General features: G+C 34.4%; 2 protein-coding genes across 11 annotated transcripts in view; both read left to right on the plus strand.

Moving 5' to 3' along the window:
- The window catches only part of Cyc (basic helix-loop-helix ARNT-like protein cyc), a 129980-nt gene that overhangs the window by 46545 nt on the left and 57304 nt on the right, over positions 1 to 26131 (plus strand). For 2 of the 10 annotated variants that reach the window (XR_013080682.1, XM_076777665.1), the window contains exons 1-2: positions 9919 to 10482; positions 19951 to 20404. The exons of 3 other annotated variants lie outside the window; for them this stretch is intronic. Coding sequence is in view for 5 of the 7 variants with exons in the window: in XM_076777665.1 (XP_076633780.1) it covers positions 10467 to 10482; positions 19951 to 20404 (470 nt within the window). In the remaining 2 variants the exon portion in view is untranslated. Of the gene's footprint in view, positions 1 to 9886; positions 10483 to 19950; positions 20405 to 26131 lie in introns of those variants that run through there. 5 more of the 10 variants (XM_076777663.1, XM_076777664.1, XM_076777667.1 and 2 more) reach the window with 5 other exon arrangements.
- On the plus strand, positions 6194 to 7140 carry LOC143348229 (uncharacterized; the record flags this gene model as incomplete). Its single annotated transcript, XM_076778228.1, is given in 3 exon segments — positions 6194 to 6391; positions 6439 to 6557; positions 6711 to 7140. Coding segments are annotated over 3 exon segments (747 nt in total), but the record flags the coding sequence as incomplete, so codon positions are not given.

Consider the following 26131-nt stretch of genomic DNA (forward strand, 5'->3'; position numbering starts at 1 on the left):
AAAAAAATATTTCAAAATGTTCTAGAAAAATTATTTTCGGGTCAGGGGTCAATTACAATCATTTTTGGTTAATAGACATACCCTCAAATTCCTACCCACTTTGGAGAAAAAAAATTCGAGAATGTGTGAAATTTTTCGACAAAAGTAAAAGATTTCAAATCGTTCTAAAAAAAATATTTTTGATTCCAGGGATCAATTATAATTATTTTTGGTCAATAGACATACTCTCGAATTCCTAACCATTTTCGAGAAAAAAATTCCTTATCGAAGGTATAATTTGAGGCCAGAAATGCTTCCCATAAATTTCATGCAAATCTTTAAAACACCATAATTTCTGAACGGATTGGACGATTTTAATGTTCAAAAAGCCAAACGCCGTGTATTTTACTGTAGAATATGTAGCAATTATCAAAATATTCGAAAAGTTGTTCCTTGACCCCATAAAGTTAGAAAAACCCCATAAGTATGATTCAATTTTCAAACAGCCATAACTCCTACAATAGTGAATATATTTCAATGAAACTTTTATCTGAAGTAGAGCCCATAAGTACCTACAAAAAAGTATTAGACAATTTTTCTGTAGGGTGTCAAACAAAATTATTAAAAATGAAAAACGATGTTTAAGAAAAATCGACGAGGGGAAGGTGCCTAAATTTTTCGGCAAAAAAAAATATTTCAAAACGTTCTGGAAATATTATTTTCGGTTGCGGGGGTCAATTACAATCATTTTTGGTGAATAGACATACCCTCAAATTCCTACCCACTTTGGAGAAAAAAATTCGAAAAGTGTGAAATTTTTCGACAAAATTAAAAAATTTGAAATCGTTCTGGAAAAATTATTTTTGGTTTAAAATTTAAAATTTAAGTTTAAAATTATATTGTATAATTTAGTGCAAGCCTACAGTGCTTCATTGAAATCAAAGTTAAAACGGCTTCTATCATAGTGGATGTACGTGCAATATGTAAATCATAAAAATCTGCAAAACTGTAAGAGGCAATTTGAAAATGTTACATACCAATGGATTTGGAATAAAATACTCGTCATTTTTTGTCATTATGAAAATTTCAATAGTATGAAAAATTAAGTTAATAAATTTTTTTTTGTTATAAACAAATTGTATTTTGTTAAATTTTTTAACACCATGTTATTGTACATAAGAAACCATTAACCTCGCCCATTAACAATTTGTTCGTATGTCTTTCCGTTTTCGAGATAGCCGTTTCGAGCCAAAACTTCAAGGGGTGGTTTCACCCCTTAAAGTCGAGTTACCGCAGCCAAAAAAAATACGTGTCGATTATTTTTGGCTACTTTATAAGTGTACGAAGTTTCATCAAAATCGAAGCCGGACCGTTCGCAAACGTTCCTTGTTAGTCGAAATATTATGGACTTTTCTTTCCTATTTAAATTGCAGGTAGGAATTGGTCGGTAGAAATTTTGTATTATATCGTGTATTTTTGTTCTTTTTGTTGTGGTCCAAATTCTGTTCCATTCTTCTTTTGTAGTTTTTTTTTATATGGTTTAGGAGGTCTTGATACGGTATCGGAACGGTTGTTTCGGTTGGTGATAGGATTGTTGCTTCTTTTGCTGCCACGTCTGCTTCGTTGGAAACGCTTAAACTTTATTCTAATCGTTTGAAAGTTCGAGTTTATTACGCACGACGGTTATCAGCCTTCATTAAACTTTAAAGGTGCCATAATTCAGGTTAATGAATTCAAATTTAAGCTCTATACGTGACAAATAGAGCTTTTATGTGTATATGTATAATATATTCTCAGATAAAGTGATTCTCCATGTGTAAATTTTTTTTGTTTATTTTTCTACATCCTCTCTCTTCACGATTTCTAAAAATGTTCGTTTTAATTAAATTCTTTTAATAATCGATAGATCCTGTTTTCTGGTTCAAAGTATTGTAATTTATGCCTCTATAAATGTGTATTATAGATATATTGTTTTTGCATCTAAAGGGGTTGATGAGAAAAATTCAATGGATATATTCAAACGAATAGATATTAATATTGTCGCGTACACGCTTTTATTATTAACTAACTTCACTTATATCATTATTTAAAAAAGATGTTACAAATCCAAGATAAATGCAAAATCGAGAAATGTATCGTATTCATGTAACATGTATTCGAAACGAGAAGGAAGTCTGTTTATTAATCTCTCATCCAAGTCAATTAACGTCCTATCAGAGATAAGACGTGAAATTATATGATATCGCTATCACTTTTAACTGTATCGTATAATACGCAGTTTTCAATCCAAATCGATGACAGCACCGTTTTCAGGATTCAAACGATTATCACAGTTCTCCACTATAATCAGTAATACATATATTGGCATAGAAAATTAAAAGTGGAAAACCATAAAAGTGAGATTTCCAAAGATTTTCCCGAATGTTTCGCTTAAAGTGAAATAAAATAGGACGTTTCGTGTTTCTTAAAAGTATATCGAGTTTTTCGCTTGCGTGTTTATACAAGATCGAAAGAGTAAATATAACAAATAAATTACCTTTTTCGTACTTAAAAAAAATGCTAAATGGGTGTATCTCTGAATTTTATACCACGAAATGAATCTTTCAATTATATTTATTTAGTTATTTAAACGGTCACTAGTTCAATGTTTAAGTTCCAGTTAACAATAAATACATAAAATACAGTGATGTGATTCACGGTCGAAAGAAAAGTGAGTTACAGTTGAACGCAAACGAAATAAGTAGTTAGAGGATTAAACTACTGATAAGTGTTGTAGATTCTGCATTCTGCGTGTCTACGTTTGTTGACAGATTCAGTGATAGTTTCTTGTTATCAGGTCATACTTACAAAATTACAGGCAAATTAATCATGTACCATAAACTGTAGAATAGCGAAATGTAGATCAACTTTAGTAAATATGAACTCATTTGCATCTTCACTCAAAATGTAAAGCTTGCTTTATAAATCAGAGTTTCTCAGTTGAAAGTTTTTAAAAAATTATACATATTTCGAAGTGGAATCATTTTATATAACATTATAACATAAATAATTATTTGTTTACATAGCTGTGCGGTAAATAAACTTAAATCAGGTACTAAAATTTGTTAATCAGTATGATAATCTTTTGCAAACATTGCAAATATCATATTTGAAAACAGTTTCATGTTGGAAAATGGCGACCAGTATATCTCGTTATTGACCTATTGGTAGATGAAGTCTCACTTCGTCTGCGTTTTTACAATATTGTTTAATAATTTTTTTCACTAGTTTTTGTTTATAAACATGGAAAGCTCAATTTTTCGTATTGTTTATGAATATTCCGCTTTTGATGATAAACGACAGCTATTGTTTGAGAATTATTCCACTTAATAATGCAAATGGGTTAAATAGACTAATGAAAATAATTCCTTAATTTTTAATTTTATATTGTAGTCAACCCTACTAGTTCTTGATTCGAGAAACATATTTTAGTAAGGAAGTCGAAATATATTTAAAGCATCGAAAATTACGTTACCCATTGTGTACCACTCTTCTCCACTCTATAATAATAAGACTCTAAATTGCTCGTGACAGTATTCGTTGAAAATGTTTTAATCCGAATAATCAAAGTGGTAGGAGGCGTTTAAAGTCAATTTTGAGTAGTTTGAACGAGGAGGATGCGCGCGAACCTCATTGGTCTCCTCTTCAACCTTCCTAAAGGATTAGACCTGCGTATGATGGTCGCGGTACCACCAGTTTCGCATAAGCGGAGAGGTGTAGGACGGTTTTAGTCACTCCCACTTACACTTATGACACGAAATCGCGTGGTATATTCTCTCGTGTCTAGTCTGCCATTGATTTACTAAAAAAAACTCGTCGTTTCGCGAATAGAATACAGAAATTTCGAATACAATGTCCTCAAAATCCTTACTAACTATTATAAACTCTCGTAGGATATCAACATGGTTTCACAATATCTGTGGACCTCTAAAATTCTCATCTCTGTGAAGGGATCAGTGTATGTCTTTCAACATACGAATTATTTATCAGTCTTGTTATGCGAGAGCATTTTCTCAAAAATAACGTATACTGATTAAGAACCTGTGCATCACTCACGATTCGATGGAACGTTTTACCGATAAAACAGTTCAGACATAAGAAGATCGTGCAAATCGGTGAATGTTTTTGAAAGCCAAAACGTTTCTTAATGTTGACAAAACACGCGAATAATCGAAAGTGCCTTCAAGTTGAAGAGTAGATGAGAAACGAGGTTCAACGATTCAAACACATCATTGTCATTCGATTTCTGTTACTTTTAGTGCTTCGTTCGCAACGAAAGTAAATCCTCGTTAGAAAGAAATTCTCCAGGGATGGTATATAACCGAAGTCTTCAACGCAGTTTTAGTAAAACAGTTCTTGTAATAAATTTATTGACGATGTTTGTACAATTTCAAAGCGTGGAAATTCGTGGCAAAGCATAGATGTTCTTGTAGGCACTGTTATAAGAAGATCGTAAAATTAGTGATTGTATTCGAAAGCTAGAGTGTTTGATAATGTTGATAAATACACGAATAACAATATAATTACCAAATGTATAATTGGTTTAGCAAGAATGGTTCTAATTCTTATGATGAGTCTTACTTAAAAAATACACAATAATTCTCTTAACCTTCCCTACTCACCTGTTTTTTTTTTTTTTTAAGTCTATCCCACAAAACTCTGCTTTTGTTTTAATTAGCCAGTAATACTATATACAGTAGAACCCCGTCCATTCGAATATCTTCAAAAGTGTTGATGATATCGCAAAATATTTCAGACAAAAATAAAATGGTTTGGAGGGATGGATAATCTGCTGTAATTTTTTCTTTTGCGAGTAAACGTACATATGAAGGTTATTAATGTTTCTTTTAATGGAATCATATATTTTTTAATACATTATTCGATGTAAGTAGTCATTTCCTATAGAAAAGTATTGAGCCATTTATAGTTAAACGTAATTAGTTTAGAAGATATTCCAACGTAATTATTAAAGTTTTTAAATTATTAAGTTGAAATATTTGTTAAACTAATGATTTTTTGTCATAAATAATGCAGTACTTCTTTATTGAGAATGAGGTAGTTGAATCGATTAATACATTCAAAAATACTGATGATGAAGGAAAATACTATTTTAGAATAATAATATTTTAATGATGTAGTAGAAATATTTTCATTTAAATATCTTTTAAACTAATGGGTTTTCGTCATAAGTGACTAAATACTTTTCTACAAGAAATGACGAGCTGCATTGAATAGTGAATTAAAAAGCCTATGATTTTATTTAAAAAAGTATTACAATCTGTATATGTTTTCTACGTGCTCGTCTATACACAAACTAATTGCATCAAATTATGTTTCCTTCGAAGCCATTTAATTCTTGTTTGAAACATTTTTCAGTAAAATTTTGATATTAATTCAATTTATAAATTTTTGTGTATATTATACAATAGATTGAATTATTTGTAAGTATCGTGCAGACTACACTTACAAACGATTCGTAAATCGTTAATTTCGATAAAATTTATCAAACTGGCAAAACGACCAAAAATATTTAATCTTTGTTTTTTTTTAGTCGTCCATGTTGAAGGGGTGAAATCCGCCCTCAAGGATGAGACAGTGAAACTATTAAAAATATTGAAAAGGTGTAAACGGATGAATTTTATATTTTTTATAACGAATTTCACTATACAGACAAATCGATAAAGAATGGATTTGTTTAAATTATACATATATTGAAAAACGATCTTAAGAAGAATAAATTCTAGAATAAATTCAACATCAATAAATTCCTACTTGTACATATTTTCTTCTAATACAAAAATACCCAGAAACTTATGAACTGAATTAATATTAAATTTTACCAGACACTCTATGAATAGTCGTTTAATCATTTATATCTTAAAAAGTGTCGAGTATCTGCACTTAATATTCTCTATACACTAAAAGGGGTCACTTTAAGGTGGACCGATGACAGTTGTAACATGGGGGCCGTAAATATCTCAGAATATTAAACAACTGTATAATGAAGGAAATAACTTTTTGACACCCGAAATTTAACTTTTTTTTCTACTTTAAAAGAACCTGCTGATGAAGTTGTAAAGTAGTACAAATTAGTCATGCCCCACTGATGGGAATAATGTAAGATGGCTACTGAAAATTGGTTCACTAACTTTATGAAAGACAGCTATAATTATCCATATGATGTGCATAACCTACTAGTTTATCGCGTACCACTAGCTTTAACGAGGCTAATATAAATATTTTCTCTAATAATCACGAGAAAGTGTTAAATATGTATAAATGTGAAGCAAAGGATATGTACAATATCGATGAAACAGGTGTTACTACAATTCAAAAACTAAATAGAATTGTAGCTAAAAGGGAGACAGGTGCTGTACAAGGACAATCAGTGACAGTAATTTGTGATGTTAATGATCTTAGAAACTATATACCATCGTATATTTATATTCCGTCAAAATTCTTCTCTTATTGGATAATCATTCATCCCATATTTCTGTGCAAACTTTAGATTACTGTTTTGAAAATCACATAGTAATGCTATCTTTTCCATCTCACTGTTCGCATAAACTGCAACTGTTAGGTAGATCCGTATACGGCCCATTTAAAAAAGCTATTAACACCACTTGCAACGCTTGGATGCATAACCCAGGAAAAACAATGTCTGTTCGGAATATCCCTTCAATTGTCGCTACAACTCTTCTAATTTCCCTCAAATCATTTAATGTACAAGCAGGCTTCAAGTGCACTGATATATTTCCTTTCGATAGAAACATATTTAGAGCTCTCGATTATGCTCCATCGTTCGTCACAGATAGGCCTCTACCTATATCTCATAACAATAACAGTGCTACGACGAAAGAACCAAATACTAGTGCAGATAATGAATGTCTACTACTAGCAGTGCCATCAATGTCTTGTTCTGAGTTGGAATCTATAGCATACAATGAATGTGGACGAGAAAAAAGAATGAAGAACGATATAAAATGTAAAAATATCAAAATCTCAAATAGAAAAGAGGAAGAAGATAAAGAATATTATTGCATTGTGTGTAAGGAATCCGATATAACAAGTAAATTTAATGTAAAATGGGTTCAATGTTGCAATTGTCAGGATTGGTGTTGACCAAAATGATTTATATATTTGTCACACTTGTGACGCTTAATAATGAAGAAAGAATAATATGATTTTCCATTTTTCATCTTTCTATGTAACAAAAGATTAATTTTGTCTTTTTCATTATAGTTTTTTCTAATAAATATCTTCATTTTCTGAAGTTGGACTTCTGTTACTATCGTCCCCGGGGTCCGGGACGATTGTAACATTTTCTCCGTTTGCCATTTTGATTTAATAATTCAGATGTTCGCCATATATAACATATAACAAAATAGCTGTAATTCAATAATCTCAAATAAATAGGTAACATGTCTGTACAAAGCACTGTCGCGTAAGTGCAATAGTTTTTATGTAATCATATTCTGTTGGATTATTTAGTGCACAGAGATTTATGCCACAAATAATTGTCTATATTTCGAATATAATATCGACACACTTGGTTAACAACACTCGACTAATGGCGGTCTTTACACACGTGTAGTTAGAGACAGAGTGAGCGTCCGCCCAAGCATGGCTCATCGCAATACAAAAAAAAAAACATACATACATTCCGATGTGAGATGTCGCAATTTGGGTAATAATTCGTCGATATATCAGTCGATAAACTAGGTTTCCATATAATATCTAACATATTCTAAAGTTTAAGTGTTAACTGTTATTGGTCTACCCTACATTTATTATAAACACTGAATAAATATATGTTTGACACAAGTTATTCAGCTGCACACCTAAAATTAGGTATTTGTAGTATAGTTAATATGATATATAAAAAGTTCGAGACATAATTTCAGACATCTTCAGGCAATGATCGCGGCGCATTAAACAAGAGATGGATAAAATTAACCCGTTTCAAATCATCGTTCGCCAATTCGTCGAAGGTTAATCTGTTGTAGATAGGTTCCAGTAAATGATTCACACGTTCCTGTTTGTCATGATATTCATATATTAGTTGAATTTATATTTCTATCAGTACTCAATAATTACATGAAAACGCATTTTCGTTAAACTACTTCTATCAAAATATTAAGTGCATGATCTAGAAGAAGCATTTAGCTATGCATCAACGATACGATGTTCTACAATTTAATTGTTCGAAATGCAAAAAAAGCTACAAATATAATGCAATTAAGTTTGGTTCAGTGCTAGAACTCTATTAGATGAAACGCAATGAGTGAATGACCACTTGTATCTTCAACAAGATACAGAAAAAAGTTCGTGTGATTTTCTATCACAGTTGAATTCGAAGCGACTTTCTACTATTATACACTACAAACAGTATGGCAATATTTGTATCGATGAACAGATTCTTAATTGATATTCCATTTGCCATTTATTTCGATGTTGCATTCTCTGTACAATGATAAAGATGACGAACAGAAAGGTAAAGATACATGCCTTTTTGTTCACGAGTTTCAACTTGGTAATTTAATGAATGAAATGATATCATAAAATTGATTCAAACGAAGGGAAAAATGTAAATGAAACGCTAGAAGACGAGCCATGTTTAAGGCGTTTATTAGGGATAAAGGATGTTGAATGGAAAATTTTTCTACGTTCTTCCTATACTTCAAATCTATCTTGTCCCTAAACTTTCTAATAAAATTGCATTTAAACAATTTAGACAAGTATGTCGACATTTTACGAAATAATTTTAATTTTTCACAAGATGACGTATACGTCTTAATTATACACTGTCTCTGATATAACCAATAACAATATGATGATGAATGGCAGCACCACCAACTTAAAGTAACAAAGTAAATATCTTGTTAGTTTATATTTAAGAAAAAAATTCGGTAATTATTTAGGAGTTTGTCCTCTTCACCGATTTTCATGACCTTGAAATATGTTGTCAAGGTCACCATTCTGAACAACTTTTCCCTATACATGTTACCGCCGCTCGGCCTTAGTTTCCGAGATATTTGCAAAAATCTTTAGTTAAACTAGATCACGAGTAAACTTCATTTCGACATAGACTATCGCTTAATGGCGTTTGTAACGCATTCTTCTTGTTACAACAGTTATGTTTTTGCGTTTGTTTGGGTATTTGATACGTATTCCTTCCAAGTGATGTCTTGTCATTAATTTACAATCGAGCTGTTGACAAACTCACGAGTATCGGTATTGTTAAAGTCGTTATAGCGCTAAGAAATTCACGCAGAATGAAATTATATGAATTTTTAACTCTGTGTAATGATTACAATAAGTTGTTAGAGTCTTTAATTGAACGAAAAGTAATTCATGATACAATGAATTGTATAAAGTTTTATTTCGACGCCAACATGATGTCAACGAGCGTATAATGGCATTTTTCGACATGATGGCCGAAATGTTTTCGATTTCTCACGAAATACAAAACGAATAACAAGTATACAATATATAAAAGGTAAAAGAAAAAGTAATTGGAGTGAGTTGTGGTTTGGTATAATACTCTTTCAATCTCCATTCAGTCTCCATTTTTCCCAGAATACAGTGTACTGGTGATATAAGTATAACTACAGTTTTCTACGAATATCTCGGAAACTAAGGCCGAGCGGCGGTAACATGTATAGAGAAAAGTTGTTCAGAATGATAACCTTGACAACATATTTCAAGATCACGAAAATCGGTGAGGAGAGCAAACACCTAAATAATTACCAAAAATTCCATAGAGGGTTAAAATCAAAGTCGGATTGTCGGTGTCCTTGCGTTGTCAGTGTATAAAGATGCTTCGAGGATGATATCAGTGTCAGCCGATGTCTATCGCTTTCAGTAATTCGCGAGCGACGGAAACGAGTTTCCCAGGTTGGAAACAGATTGTTCAGGTGCGTTGGTCTGAAAATTGAACGAGTGGATGTTTAGTCCACTCCCACCTGCGCCGGTGGTCCAGGAACACGTGGTGCGACCGCGGTAATCCATCGGTGTTCTTCCACTTCCACCTCCGGTTGATCCACCACCACCACCACCCGCGCTCAGTGTTCGTTGGCCGCTCGGACGAAGAGTGCGCGTGAGTTGGCAAAATGGCTCGTTACCACCACTGCGACCGCCACCACCACCACCACGACACTGTTACGAACAGTAGCGGCGCGGTAAACGATCACGAAGGTTGCCGACACGCTCGTGGTCCTCCTCGTGCATCGTTCGCTCCTCGAAGTGGCCGCCTTTTCTTTCGGTAGCACGTGGTCGCGTCGACGAACTCGTGACACTCGGCACGGTCATCCGCCAGCGGCACGACCTCGTCGTCGTCGAAGAGGCACCCTCGAAGCACGAGGGCATCGGTCGAGAGGAGGGAAGGCGAGAAGCCTTCTGCGCTCCTCGAGGATGTCGCCGCTTCCTCGCCGTTGGCGACGACGTGGATGTATGCGCTGCTCGGTAAGCGGCTAGCCTCTGTGAACACCGAATCGCCCGCTATCGGCGATACGTGGGTTGCAACGTGCGAACAAGTGTCCCCCCAGTGCGCGCCGAAGATTTCCAATTCCTGACCAACAAATAACCACAAACGGGATGAAACGCCTTCGCGATGTTCGTTCGGAGAAACGGAGTTCGTTGTGAAAATGCAGTGGTTTGAAATCGAATCGGCGATGATCAGTGTATATCGGTGGAAAACACGTGTCGATGAAAATGTGCACCGTCTCACTAGGATGCTCCGATCCCTGCGTAGAATTAATGCGTGTCGTCGAAGTGCGTGGCTCTGGATTACTTCGTCGAGCATCTAAGGTATCTCCCTACTTTCTTCATTAACATCACCTACGGGCGTCGTTGCAACGATCTAATCGTGCCGTGTACAGTCTAATCTTCGTATCGGATGATCTCGGAACCCCTTCGATATCTAATCTCTAACGACGATTTTCAGTTTATGCGATAAATGGCGGCTATTGTGCCCTTTCATTTACTGCTTTCTTCTTTCTTTCATACCAGCCTCATTCCTCGTCTACGGTTCTGATGTTTGTTAAATTCCTGTTGGATGCTTCTCTTCTATTTATAATAACAGTCTGTGATCGTTCTTGTCGAACAGACATTATCTTCTTATCGAACTATTATACTTTAGATATCAGCCCCTTTTTTAAGCTCTAGGCGAATCGAGTGAAATCACGTTCTGCACGCTTGTCACGCGTTTATGCTTACAAGAAAGCTTGTTGCACGTTTACTAGTGTTACGAAAGACGTTACACGTCGTATATTCAAATTTGACGTTTCTTCTTTATTGTCCTGTCGGACGGTTAATTCTTTTCGGAACAGAGAACGAAAGACAACTTTAAGAAAATAACCATAATCGGTAGTGCTTTCAACGATATCCAATACTTTTTTTACTGGCGTTTGATAACTCAATCGTACAAAGATAGTGCAATATAGATAAGAAAAGCACCTGAACTTGAACGAAATATCTTTCAGCGATTACGAAGACTTTTTGTTGATTAGTATCGTATTTGTTTCTTTTACATGGTTGTAATTTCTGGATTAATAAAGTTCTCTGCGGCGCAGCGAACGCGTGTTTCGTTCAAGGTTAACCGCGGAGTACCGTAATTTTCTGACCATTGTTTCCTGCACTGTCTTCCGAATGCGTGGAGACAGATTTTTTTTTCAAACCTGTACCGAACAAAACAATCTTATCGCGCGTTAAATTACTAACTAGAAACCATTTGTCACATTATTTATCACTCGAAATTGTTAGAGGGGAACGCGTCGTGACATTAGTCAACATCGATCGCGTGTTGCGCGACAATCGTTTTCTAGAATTTTATATCAGCTTTTGTCGCATAAATACAATGTCACACGCGAAGCATTGAATAAATACATAATTACCAACGAAACTAACACAATAATGAATTTCTTATACGCGTCTGTGTCTTTTGTAATAATTTTTAACGCGTTCGCTTACTATTATGACACGTACGATTACACGAATCATTTATCTAAGTTCGTGGCGCTTAATAAGTATGCGTATCGAACGCAAGGCTGTAAATTACTTAAATAAACTCTCGTCGTTCTTTGGCGTGCAGATCTGCCGTCTCGCTAATTTTCCATTCCATCTGCAATTACTCGTATCGCGGTGTGTAAAAGGATGAAGAAGTCACTAGCGGCTTAATGTCCTTTGCGCAAGAGAAAAGTCGGCGAAACGTTTCCGAACGACAAAAAATAAACGTTACAAAATTATAATCGAATAACGTTACGCCACCGTTGCTGGGATGATAGTCGTTAGCCTATAAACTTACTACAACTCGTTGGATAATTGAATACATTTTACATTTAACGCGTCATTTTCTATGTAACACGAGACGCGTTTGCATACCGGAGAAATAATATCCTGATAGCGCTAGTAGAAATTTAAAGGATCAACGATTTCTTATTTTGATCGCAGAAAAAATTTAAATTAGTTTCTATCGCGTTTGTTTTATTGCTAATTAAATTTTCCAGCTGTCGTTCACACGGTGACAAATCAGATAGGTTAAAACGACAGGAATATTATTGAACTATTTTAACACGTTAAATGCCAGATGAAATCCCTGAAATTGTTCACGAAACCGAAACTTTTTTTTGTTTTTGGACAATTGGAAACTGACATACCCACAATTTGTCATAGAATTTATTTTTGCAGCCTCGTTAAAATCCAAGAGTACTATCTAGATTTAGTTTCTTTAATCTTGGAGAATTAATTTGTCTAGCTCTTTAGCGAAAAGTTATGTCATCGGTATAGGTATAGGGGACTGTGTTAAGCATGCGACGTAGTTTATTTTAGCTTGTTTCAAATCTATAGATAACAAGAAATTTGAATTATTTCTAATATCGAAAAATGCTTTCCAACGAAATACAATGCTTCGTTTGCATTTGCTCGAAACACCAGCAGTTGAGGGATTTAATTTTCTATTTTACACGATCAACTTTCGTAATCATTTCATTTGCTCCCGAATGACGCTGATGTCACAATATTCTTTGTTACGTAATTAAAATACTGCTTTCCTTGCATGGAAATTTTCCCGACTTCTTAACATATTTTCAGTTACATAATGAAATTTATTTATGTAGAACGGTCATACTTATAACGATTATAATAATAATAGTATACATTTCTAGTACATATTATTCGATCAAGCTTGACAAATAAAAATGGATACGTAATTTAAATTTGATTAGTTATTCTTCTCCTCTCATTGACTAAATAAATTTATTATTTGTATCTCAGACCCTTCAAAAACGTTGACTTTTACATTTTTATTTCTATGTATTATTTCTGGGAGTAGGATTTTCGAATCCTCGAATCATCGAGTACTGTTCTTTCGAGCTCTTCTAGATGTTGTACTAGCTACATCATACTCAAACTGATTTCATTATGTTCAAAAATGTACAGGGTGTTCGGCCACCCCTAGGAAAAATTTTAATGGGGGATTCTGGAGGCCAAAATAAGACGAAAATCAAGAATACTAATTCGTTGATGGACGTTTCATTAAAACGTTATTAACAATTAAATTCCAAAATTTCAAATCGTTTTGGAAAAATTGTTTTCGGTTGCGGGGGTCAGTTACAATCATTTTTGGTGAATAGACATACCCCCGAAATTCTACCCATTTTCTAGAAAAAAATTCGAGAAGTTAAATTTTTCGACGAAAAAAAAAAATTTCAAATCGTTCTGGAAAAATTATTTTCGGTTGCGGGGGTCAATTACAATCATTTTTTATCATTACACATACCCCCGAAATCCTACGCACTTTTGATCAAAAAATTCCTTACCGAAAATCTAATCTTATAATCGACGAAAAAAAAAAATTTGAAATCGTTCTGGAAAAATTATTTTTGATTGCGAAGGTCAATTACAATCATTTTTGGTGAATAGACATACCCTCGAAATCCTACCCACTTTCTAGAAAAGAATTCGAGAATGTGTGAAATTTTTCTGCAAAATTTAAAAATTTCAAATCGTTCTGAAAAAATTATTTTTGGGTACAGGGGTCAATTATAATCATTTTTGGTGAATAGACATACCCCCGAAATCCTGCGCATTTTCGAGAAAAAAATTCAGTACGAGTGGAACTTTACACGTTAATAACTTTTTAACGAAGTCTTCATTAACAAGTTGGTATTCTTGATTTTCGTCTTATTTTGGCCTCTAGAATCCCCTATTAAAATTTTTCCCAGGGTTGACCGAACACCCTGTATATTTGACGTTTCTCACGGACTATCCATTTTTCTATCTTTTATATTCCTATTTCTATTTATTATTTCTGGAAGTATGATTTTAGAATCATTTTCCTATCGAGCTCTTCTAAATGCTCTACTAGTTACATCATGCTCAAATAGATTTCATTACGTTTGAAAATGTACGTTTGACTTTTCTCACGGTCTGTTTTTCTATCTTTACGACATAGAATTTTCATTATTTTAAGCAAATTTCAACAGATGTACGGATTACGGATTCGCATTATTGAAAGTTTCGCAAGCGTTGCATAGAACGTTTGAAAATGTTCTGTTCGGGGTAAAAAAAAAGTGTAGAGCGGATCAGGCGAAGAGTTACGTTGCAACGGTGAGACAGTCTTCGACGGCTAGCCAGCACGTTCATGCGAGAGTCGTCGCTCATACTTAGCACGCGCGCAGTGAAAATGTCATAAAAATACGAAATTGTCTGTCAGCCATAGAAGCAAAATTAATGTGCGGTTCGAGCCGCGTGAATCGCCATAGACCGCGTTCGCGGTTCTTCGATATATCGTCAATTTGTTACGCGGCCGCCGACGCGCTAATGATTTCGAACTTCGTTGTCTCCTTGCGATGACGGAACGCCGCACAGTGGGCCAGATCAAAAATTTTAGTGACATTTTAGTATAACTTTTGAACCATTGAAGATATCAAAGTGCGGATTGTACAGTAAAATATTACGAAATTCTCCCGTTTTAATAATGTATAGAATATTTTGTAATTACCTTTACTATGTCTAATTAATTTTATATTTATGTTTATTTAATTGGTCTCTGCAATGTTTTAAATGCAATTGTCTGACACAAATGTAGCAAAATAAACCAGAAGTGTATTCCTTATTTTATATATGTTATTTTCTTAGACAATTTATATTGAAAAACATTTAGTTTTTGGAGTATATAATGGAAATATATAATTCAGTATTATTTCAGATACCATTATTAAACACTGTAACAAAATGTCTATTATACAGGGTGTTTGGTCACCCCTGGGAAAAATTTTATTGAGAGATTCTAGAGGCCAAAATAAGATGAAAATCAAGAATACTAATTTGTTAATAAAGGCTCCGTTAAAAAGATATTAACTTGTAAAGTTCCGCTCGTACCGGCCATAAAAATGATTGTAATTGACTCCCACAACTGAAAATAATTTTTCTAGAACGATTTGAAATTTTTTAATTTTGTCGAAAAATTTCACATATTCTCGAATTTTTTTCTAGAAAGTTGGTAAGATTTGGAGGGTATGTGTATTCACCAAAAATAATTGTAATTGACACTCGTAACCGAAAATAATTTTTTCAGAACGATTCGAAATTTTTTTTTTCACTGAAATATTTAAATATTTTGTCGATTTTTCTTAAAAATTCGTTTTTGATTTTTAATAATTTTGTTTGGTGCCCTACAGAAAAGTTGTCTAATACTTTTTTGTAGGTACCCATGGGTTCTGCTTCAGAAAAAAGTTTCAATAAAATACACTCACTATTATAGGAGTTATGGTCGTTTAAATATTGGACCATTTTTATGAAATTTTTCTCAGTTTAAGATGTTACGGAACAACTTTTTCAATATTGTTACAATTTCTACATATTCTCCACTAAAATACGCGTTGTTTGCATTTCGAAAAATTAAAATCCTCCAATCCGTTCAGGAGTTATGACATTTTAAAAATTCGCATGATATTTCAAGGGAGCATTTCTTGGCATTACATTAGATTTTCGGTAAAGAATTTTTTTCTCGAAAGTGCATAGGAATTTCAGGTATGTCTATTCACTAATAATGCTTGTAATTTACCTCTGTAACTAAATATAATTTTTTTAGTATGATTTGAAATTTTTTAATTTCATCTAAAAATTTCAGTACCTACTCGAATTTTTTTCTCGAAAGCGGGAAGGATTTCAAGGTTATGTGTAGTCACCAAAAATGATTGTAATTGAGCCCCGCAACCGAAAATAATTTTTTCAGAATGATCTAAAATTTTTTAATTTAATTTTTTAATAACTTTCTAATAAGTGAAGAAATTGTAATTCTTGATTTTAGTCTTATTTTGCCCTCTAGAATCTCCCATTAAAATTTTTCCCAGGGGTTGTCGAACAAAGTTATGGGCTGAGTTCTGCTGTCCTTATTTGAGTAATTGCATAGCTTTAGGATCTAATAATTTTCTTCTCCTTTTATATGATTTTAATCTTATTGTTGATATGAGTGGATCAGATGTTAATAGTAGTCTGTGAAGGATGTCTTCATTTGTTGCTGTTCTTGAAATTTTTCTGCTCTTGTAATTCCAAAACTTTTTAAAATCTTTATGGTTTGTTTCCTAGGCTTCTTCCGACAATTGACCAACTTTGAACATTAATAATTGAAAAAGGTGGACGGAGGTGGTTATGATTTTTATACAGGGTGTTCGGCCACCCCTGGGAAAAATTTTAATGCGGGATGCTTGAGGCCAAAATAAGACGAAAATCAAGAATATCAATTTGTTGATGGAGGCTTCATTAAAAAGTTATTAACAATTAAATTCAAAAATTTCAAATCGTTCTGGAAAAATTATTTTCGGTTGCGGGGGTCAATTACAATCATTTTTGGTGAAAACACATACCCTTGAAATTCTACCCACTTTCGAGAAAAAGATTCGAGTAGGTGCTAAAATTTTTAGACGAAATTAAAAAATTTCAAATCATACCAAAAAAAATTATAATTAGTTACAGTGGGCAATTACAATCATTTTTGATCAACAGACGTACCCCCGAAATCCTACTCAGTTTCAAGAAAAAAATTCCTTACTGAAAATATAATTTCTGGCCAGAAATGTCTGCCCGAATTTTTATGCGAATCTTTAAAACGTCATAACTTCTGAACGGATTGGACGATTTTAATGTTTAAAAAAACAAACGACGCGTATTTTAGTGTAGAATATGTAGAATTTCTAAAAATATTCGAAAAGTTGTTCCTTGACTCCCTAAAATGAGAAAAACCCCATAAAAATGGTCCAATTTTCAAACAGCCATAACTCTTACGATAGTGAATATATTTCAGTGAAACTTTTTTCTGAAGTAGAGCTCAGGGATACCTACAGAAAAGTATTAGACAACTTTTTTGTAGGGCGTAAAATAAAATTATCAAAAATTAAAAACGAATTTTTAAGAAAAATCGGCAGGGATAGGTGCCTAAATTTTTCGATGAAAAAAAAAATTTTTAATTAATTCTAAAAAAATTATTTTCGGTTGTGGGGACCAATTACAATCATTTTTGGTCATTAGACATACCGTCGAAATCCTACCTACTTTCGGGGAAAAAATTCGAGAAGGTGTGCAACTTTTGAACAAAATTAAAAAATTTCAAATCGGTCTGGAATAATTATTTTCGGTTGCGGGAGTCAATTACAATAATTTTTGGTGAATAGACCTACCCCCGAAATCCTACCCACTTTCTAGAAAAAAATTCAGTACGGGCGGAACTTTAAACGTTAATAACTTTTTAACGAAGTTTCCATCAACAAATTAGTATTCTTGATTTTTGTCTTATTTTGACCTCTAGAATCTCCCATTAAAATTTTCCCCAGGGATGGCCGTACACCCTTTATATTATCTAAAAGAAAGCATCTTGAAAACATTGAGATATGTTTGAAACGTGGAATAATTTGGGACTCAGAAGATATTTCGTGTTAATTGTAAAAATATTGACAATTTTCTGTAATACATTCAACGTTATGTTCCTAGTATATTAAATATAATAACTTCATCTGTAATTTTATGTTTTAATGGAAAATAATGCTATTTATCGTAGAAAAGAAACGAAGAAAAAGAATTACACAAGATTGTCAAAATATCGTGAAAAAGAAAGTACATTTTTCGATCGCCAAACGTACATTTGAAAATGTTAAATTTTAACAGTTCGATACAGCTATATTTTATAATTAATTTTATCAATTCTTTCATTTTTAAGGTCAGTAGATATTTGAAAAGTAATATCAATTGATTAAAAATCGACATATGGAAGTTCATTTTTTGGTAAAACGTCACTAAAATCTTCAATCCAGTCCACTATGCGCCGTTACTGTGAAAATCTAATTGATTCTATCGACTTTCGAATTCGTTCCAACAGGTACCCAGGTTGATCATTTGAATAAAAGGAAATATCGCGTTCGTAGTCGTCTTTCGAAGCAAACGGTTCTCAACAAGACACGACCTTCCTATCGTTAAACGCATTAAAAAATTCACGTATGCCGAGAAAGATTCCAGATCTCCTTCGGATTTATCTGATAGAACGCGACAACAGACATCGTGTCGTTATCAACGCCGGTCGAGAATTGAAAAGTTGAAGTTTTGCACATTCCGTATTCATAAAGGCTGACTGTACACGTGCAGCGGCGCTCGTGATTTTTGCACGACGTTTGAACTGTTACGTCTCAGAAACAATTTTAGTTATTAGAACGGTAGTAGCTTAATCTGTTCGACGGACGTTTGTTCAATCTCGTAGGTTTCATTATCCTTTTATCGCTTCGCTAACGTTAGAATAAATCGACGTTGTTTAGCGGATAAAAAGTAGATTAACCGACACAGTGGCGCATATTTTTTCTAGAAACAATAGTATCGATGTTCCGTATTGTTCCGTTTCGAGTTAAAATAACATTGTACGTGGCCATTCCAGATTCAGGCTGAACGATATTTCTGTTCCTTCCTATTATTACTTTTATGTAATGCATCGCTGCGACTATGATTTCAGTACTTTATCGCGGTGAGAAAATTGTGTAGCGACACGATTTCAAATCGTTGCGTGCTTCAAATAATATTTTAGTCGAACAATACGCACGGACGCCTTGAAATATCGTTTCGAATCAGATTTCGTTTATTCGGCGCGAAACTTATTACCAAATTCTAATGAATTCTCTTTTCGACACAGTTTAACGATGCCATGTTATCGACGTGTTATTGACGCAGCATTAGATTTTATGAGTGTTTATAATAGTTCAATGCTCCAGCGATCGCACGATTCCACGTAATTGAGCATAGTACGTATAATTTGTCAGTTGCATATTACATAGTACAATCTGTCACTAACGTTTCGGTATAATCATGCGTAACAACGGTCGAGCAACGCGTACACAAGGAACGTTCATTCGGATTCTAGGAAAATTAATGGGCTGTTTAAGTCCAACAACGATATAGAAAGTTGTGTTTTGCATCGATACAAGCTGCAATGAATGATTACACACCGGCTTACGTAATTGCACGGCTGAAATCTTATCAAGTTTCGTAATATGCAAAATCTTCGTGTATCGTTGGCTGCGCCAAGATTCCAAGAAAAAGCTCAACGTAGACAATAATCGTATTTGCGATACAAAGATTATCGTTGTAACGTTTCTTTAGTTTCTGTGTCGTACACTGGTCAATGTGGCGCGAATCGAACCGATCGATCAGCAAATCGTCGATCGATCGTCGAAAAGATGAAGCTTCCGAGCCGCTTCGAGCGATTTTCGATTTTGAAATTAAAAAGTGATCGCTGTCGAGGCTCGATCGAAGAAGCCCGGACGCCTCGTTTTGCGTGCAACGAACACCTGAACGCGTTTCATCCTCGTCGTTCCCACGTTGCAACCACTTTGTGCCGCGATTCGATCGACATCGAAATCTGGATAAAAGAACAACGGTTCGTGCATTCCTCAGACGAGGGTGGATTATTGCCAGATAGCGGTGGTGTGGAGAATGACGTTGTGGTCGGGGATGCCACCTGCGTGAAAAGCACCAATCTTCATCAACATCCCTCCTGTCATCATTACTGTCAAGAGCAACAAACACACCCTCAGCAACATCAGCAGCAATATCACCACCGCCAGGAGGAGGAGCTCGAAGATCTGCTGTGCTTTCGTGGACCATCGGAACAGGAGATGGTGGCCCAAGAAATGGCACAGAGTTACACGCAGCTCCTCCATCCAGATCAGGAGCCGCAGGAATTCATATCCTTGGAGGAGCTACAACCGCATTTGCACCAGGAGCATCACGTTCACAACAACCATGGCCAAGTGGTATCAACGATGCCGTCTACCAACGCTCAACTCTATCAGCACCATCATCAACAGCACCACCATCGGAGTTACTATAATCTTTCGGCTGTCCAAGAGTAAGTGAAACAAACCATGCGTTGTTGTAATGTTTAATAATTGTTCGTTAGCATTGCTGTGTTCGATGTTCGTGTCGCTGAAAAGGAACGATGAGTGTTTAGCTTGCGATTGCAAATTCTCTACTTTAAATTTCAGGCAACACGGTACGCTAACGTCTTTCTTAGAATTAAGCAATCGAGGCTTGGAGCTTTTGCCTGAATCTACGTATTCGATGTAGCCAATCTCGAGAAACGAGACCAATGTAATTTTTCGATGTTGTCCGTTGTTACATTTTCTGTTTAAATCTTAATGTTCGGTCGCGTTGGTTGTTCGTCGTTAGTTTTGGTTATTCTTTTTATGGCATTAGCGTGTTGAACCTGCGACGATCGGCCAGCAAGTCGATGCAAAAGAATATATAGAAATCAGTTTTACGATTATGACAGAACTCGATGTATCTACGACATAATAAGAGGATTACACGTGTTATTGGTTAGCCTTGAAGCACCATGCGACCTCATTAATCGTTACGATTATTGATGTTCGTCGTTTCCACTGAACGTCGTCACAACAGGATGTAACCGTATTACTATTGCATGTTTCGTATTAATTGGTAAAACAATTTGTCTGATATGTTGCAATTAATGTGTTTTTCTTGCCTTCTGCTTTCGATCGTACAACAGAATCGCTCACAAACGGTGTCTTGTGCAATTACCTATAGATTTACGGGTTTCATATTCTGTATGTACAAAGCATTCGCGCATGCATCAGAAATCAGCGAGAACATTCGAAAGCTTAAGAGTACCGATTGTGTAAAACGCAAACCGAACAAAGAGATTTCGAAGTAGAAATGGCTCCATTGTATTAGTAACTGACTAGGAGATGAAATATACAGTGTCGCTTTTCATAAAATACCGTTCATCTCAGATTTTTCTATCCAAGTATGATGATTTACTAGATACACTCTTTAATAACAATTTAATTTAGAAACAGAAACTGGGATCGAAAAGAATGATGACTTTCAACACAAAAGGAAGAAAAACTGTTCTAAAAGTAAATCGTTGGAATCTATTTTTGAAATCTTAGAATCCGTCGCCCTATTTATTATACAGGGTGTTCGACCACCCCTGGGAAAAATTGAAATAGGAGATTCTAGAGGCCAAAATGAGACGAAAATCAAGGATACTAATTTATTGATTGAGGCTTCATTAAAAAGTTATAGAAACATTTCCGGCAACACAGCATGTTTTGGGTAAAGAATTTTTTTCTCGAAAGTACGTAGGATTTCGAAGGTATGTGTATTCACCAAAAATAATTGTAATTGACACCCACAACCGAAAATAATTTTTTCAGAACGATTTGAAATTCTTTTTTTTCACCGAAATATTTAAGCCACACCCCTTTGTCGATTTTTCTTAAAAATTCGTTTCTCATTTTTAATAAATTTGTTTGACGCTGTACAGAAAAGTTGTTTAATACTTTATTGTACATACCCATGAGTTCTGCTTCAGAAAAAAGTTTCAATGAGATACCTTTACTATTGTAGGAGTTATGGCTGTTTAAAAATTGGACCAGTTTTAGGGAGTCTTACTCACTTTACGGTGTCAAGGAACAGCTTTTTCAAAATTGTTAGAATTTCTTCTTATTCTCCACTAAAATACGCGTTGTTTGCATTTTGAAACGTTAAAATCCTCCAATCCGTTCAGGAGTTATGATTTTTTGAAGATTCGCATTTTCAGGGAAGCATTTCTGGTCTCACATTAGATTTTCAGTAAGGAATTTTTTTCTAGAAAGTGAGTAGGAATTCGGGGGTATGGCCATTCACCAAAAATACTTGTAATTTACCCCTGTAACTAAATATAATTTTTTAGTATGATTTGAAATTTTTTAAATTCGTCTAAAAGTTCAAGTTCTTCGTCTAAAAAATTCAGTACCTACCTGAATTTTTTTCTAGAAAGTGAGTAGGATTTCTAGGGTAGGTCTATTCACCAAAAATGATTGTAATTGAGCCCCACAACCAAAAATAATTTTTTCAAAATGATTTGAAATTTTTTAATACCTTTTTAACGAAGTCTCAGTCAAGAAATTGATATTCTTGATTTTCGTCTTATTTTGGCCCCTAGAATCTCCCATTCAAACTTTTCCCAGGGGTGGCCGAACACCCTGTTTATTTATGGAAGTAACTACGGCTGACAAAGCAGATTATACTTATTAACAAATTAATCCGTAAAATCCCCAAAGATTTGAACAGGAAGCTTGGGAAACGGCGCGTGCACTTTTTATCGCGTAATGGCGCATAGTGCGATGTCAGGAACGTTGCATGCAGTGACGCGTCTATGAATAAATAGAATTACGTAGGTTACATCATAATATACGGAACTACTAGCACACTGTCGGCATAGATACGTGGCCGACCTTCGTCATGTGTGTTTGCATGGCTACGACGAAAAGAATCGTCACTAAGTTGCCACACTTCCACGATTTCTGATACTTTAATTTCGCCGAAAAATTTGTCTACCTATTGGAATTTTTTTCTCGAAAATGCGTAGGTCTGGGTTAGGCAACACTTCCACGATTTCTGATATTTTAATTTCGCCGAAAAATTTGTCTACTTATTGGAATTTTTTTCTCGAAAATGCGGAGGAATTCGGGCGCATGTCTGGGGACCAAAAATGGTTATATTTGACCCCCGCAACCGAAAATAATTTTTCCAAAATGATTTGAAATTTTTTAATTTAATTTTTTAATAACTTTTTAACAAAACCTCAATTAAGAAATTGATATTCTTGATTTTCGTCTTATTTTGGCCTCTAGATTCTCTCATTAAAATTTTTCCCAGGGGTGACCGAACACTCTATATGTATATTATAAAATTGAATGCATGATAATGTGGTTTATAAATTTGAGTGTTAGAGCATTCGTGTAGTTTTGCATTACAATGAAAATGTAATGTGTTAATGAACGTGTTAATGCGACGGCTCGTGGCTCGGTATTTCCAGGATTTACGAATTTCTCACAGAGCTGGCCGTTGAAAATAATTGGTCAGTTTATTCGCGGTTCCTGGTTCTTCGCGTTCATTCCAGTCTTTCACAGTGCCAATTCCTTATCAATTAGCGCCTGGAATGGAGTATAAATCAGTAAAAGGATCCGATCAATCAAGCGAGATACTGTCGGATCCTGTCAGTCTTTCGAGATCGCCGACTTAGTCGGTTAAACAGTCCGCCGCACAGTTTACCGAAGGCATGTAAGAGCGAATTAAACGAGCCTTTCCGCGCCAAGAGATATTGAATGTTCTTCTAATAATTGCGGCGTGTACCGCTTCCATGTTTAGCGCTTGTGCACGGGAACTTTCAGAGAAGCATGGCGCAACAGCTACGCTGCCCTACGGGAGTTCACTTTCCATTCTTTCTCTCTCTTCCTCGTTCTTGAATAAGCGAGCCGATGCCCGACATTTTATACGGAAAATCATTGCGCAACGAGAGCTTATCATTCTCTCGGGCATCCATTCGCGTATCGTGTACTACAGGGATCGGCAAACTATTTCCCGGAAGGGCTACTTTTTAAATAAGAAACCCATCAAATATTTGGTTATGTAATAGTCGCCTTGGAAAGTAAGTTGATACATTAAAAAAATGAGTTCTTATTATGTCAAACTAAAATAAAGTATCACATTAATTGACATCTTTGTTATAATTAATATGGAAACGTATCGTGAAATATAGAAGGAAAAAAAATATTGGCAGTATAAATCATATACAGTATTCTGTACAATATCTTGTTTCTTATTTTTTGCACTGTCGATTGACTAATGTTATGGTTTTCTGCGACTTGACGCGTTGACAAATCGGCATTCAAAAGAGATATGATTTGTTTTAAACAATTCGGAGAAATTGGATACGTGTTTATTCTTACTTTACTTGCGTATTTTTTTGTTCGATTGATTGTGAGCAATTGTGTGCTGAGATATAAAATAGCATATTGTAATCATTTGAAACTGTTAGATGCAAACATTATTTTTACGAACTGGTGCAAAACCGAGTCAATTTATTCCTTTTTTCATTGCCAAACGAGAAAACATTAATTACTGAAAAATTTACTTATGTTAACCTTTAACTGTAATAAAGACAACTATAATGTTTGTTTTTTAATATTCTTCTATATTCTTAACAGTAAGTAATGATCCATACAAAACTTGTGGTTATTGGTTCAGTTATGCTCCTTACTGTATAAAATAGTACATAAAATAAAAATTTTAATAGGAAGTTTGGTATCCTTAGCTACAAATAACAGCTAGAAGTCTTTTTGGAATAGGATTAATTAAATTATTAACGATATCATTGTTCATTTGTAACCAAGCTTCTGGCAATGTATTTTTAAACGTTATTTTATTATTTCTTAGATTTTCCGGTAAAATAATCCATAAATAATCTCCATAAATGTACTATGGGGTAGAAATCTGGTCCGTGGAGTGGTCATGGCAACAAGTCAATTTCATTTTTTCGAAGAAAATTCTTCGCAACCCTTGACGTGTACTTCGGATCATTGTCCTGCATCAGGACAAATAATTTTTTTAGCCCAAGCTTCTCTACAGATGGTTGAAAATTTTCTTGTATTAACATATTCTTGTGCTGTTAAAGTACTGACAATAAAATGCAAATTAACGTTTAAAGTTCCGCCCGAACTGAATTTTTTTCTCGAAAATGCGTAAGATTTCGGGGGTATGACTATTCACCAAAAGTGTTTGTAATTGACCCCTGCAACTGAAAATAATTTTTCCAAAACGATTTGAAATTTTTTTTCCCGTCGAAAAATTTCACACATTCTCGAATTTTTTTCTAGAAAGTGGGTAGAATTTCGGGAGTATGTCTATTCACCAAAAATGATTGTTATTGACCCCTGCAACGGAAAATAATTTTTTCAGAACGATTTGAAATTTCTTTTTTTCGTCGAATAATTTAGGCACCTAATTAGATTTTCGGTAAGAAATTTTTTTCTCGAAAGTGCGTAGGATTTCGAGGGTATGTGTAATGACAAAAAATGATTGTAATTGACCCCTGCAACCAAAAATAATTTTTTTAGAACGATTTGAAATTTTTTTTTCGCCGAAAAATTTCAGCACCTACCCGATTTTTTTTCTTGAAAGTGGATAGGATCTCGGAGGTATGTGTATTCACCAAAAATGATTGTAATTGACCCTCGCAACCGAAAACAATTTTACCAGAACGATTTGAAATTGTTGAATTTAATTTGTTAATAACCTTTTAATGAAGCCTCATCAACAAATTGTTATTCTTGATTTTCGTCTTATTTTGGCCTCTAGAATCCCCCATTAAAATTTTTCCCAGTGGTGGCCTAACACCCTGTATACGTCTGTTTTGTATCCGAAGCTCAAATTTGGATTCATCGGTGAATAATACTGTTCTCTAAAAATCTGGAGAGCGATTACTGAATTTCTTTGCAAATAATAATCGTTTACGAGCATTGACTTTGCCACATGACCATTAAAATTAACATTCCTTTTCGAATTTCTGTGTCCTGAATATGTAACTGTCTCTTGTTTTATTTGTTTTTATTTTTGATCTTGTATTGTTACGCGGTCTTTCTGATCGTGCCATGTTTTCTGCATTAATAGTATTTTTTATACGTTGTACTATTTTTCTAACACCTTCTACACTAATATTATAATTCATAACAATTTTTCATATAAAGTCACTGTTCATGTATCGCTTATAAATTTGAATTCCCTTTAA

The sequence above is a fragment of the Colletes latitarsis genome, chromosome 11, assembly GCF_051014445.1.
Source record: "Colletes latitarsis isolate SP2378_abdomen chromosome 11, iyColLati1, whole genome shotgun sequence".
In the NCBI taxonomy this organism is placed as follows: domain Eukaryota; kingdom Metazoa; phylum Arthropoda; class Insecta; order Hymenoptera; family Colletidae; genus Colletes; species Colletes latitarsis.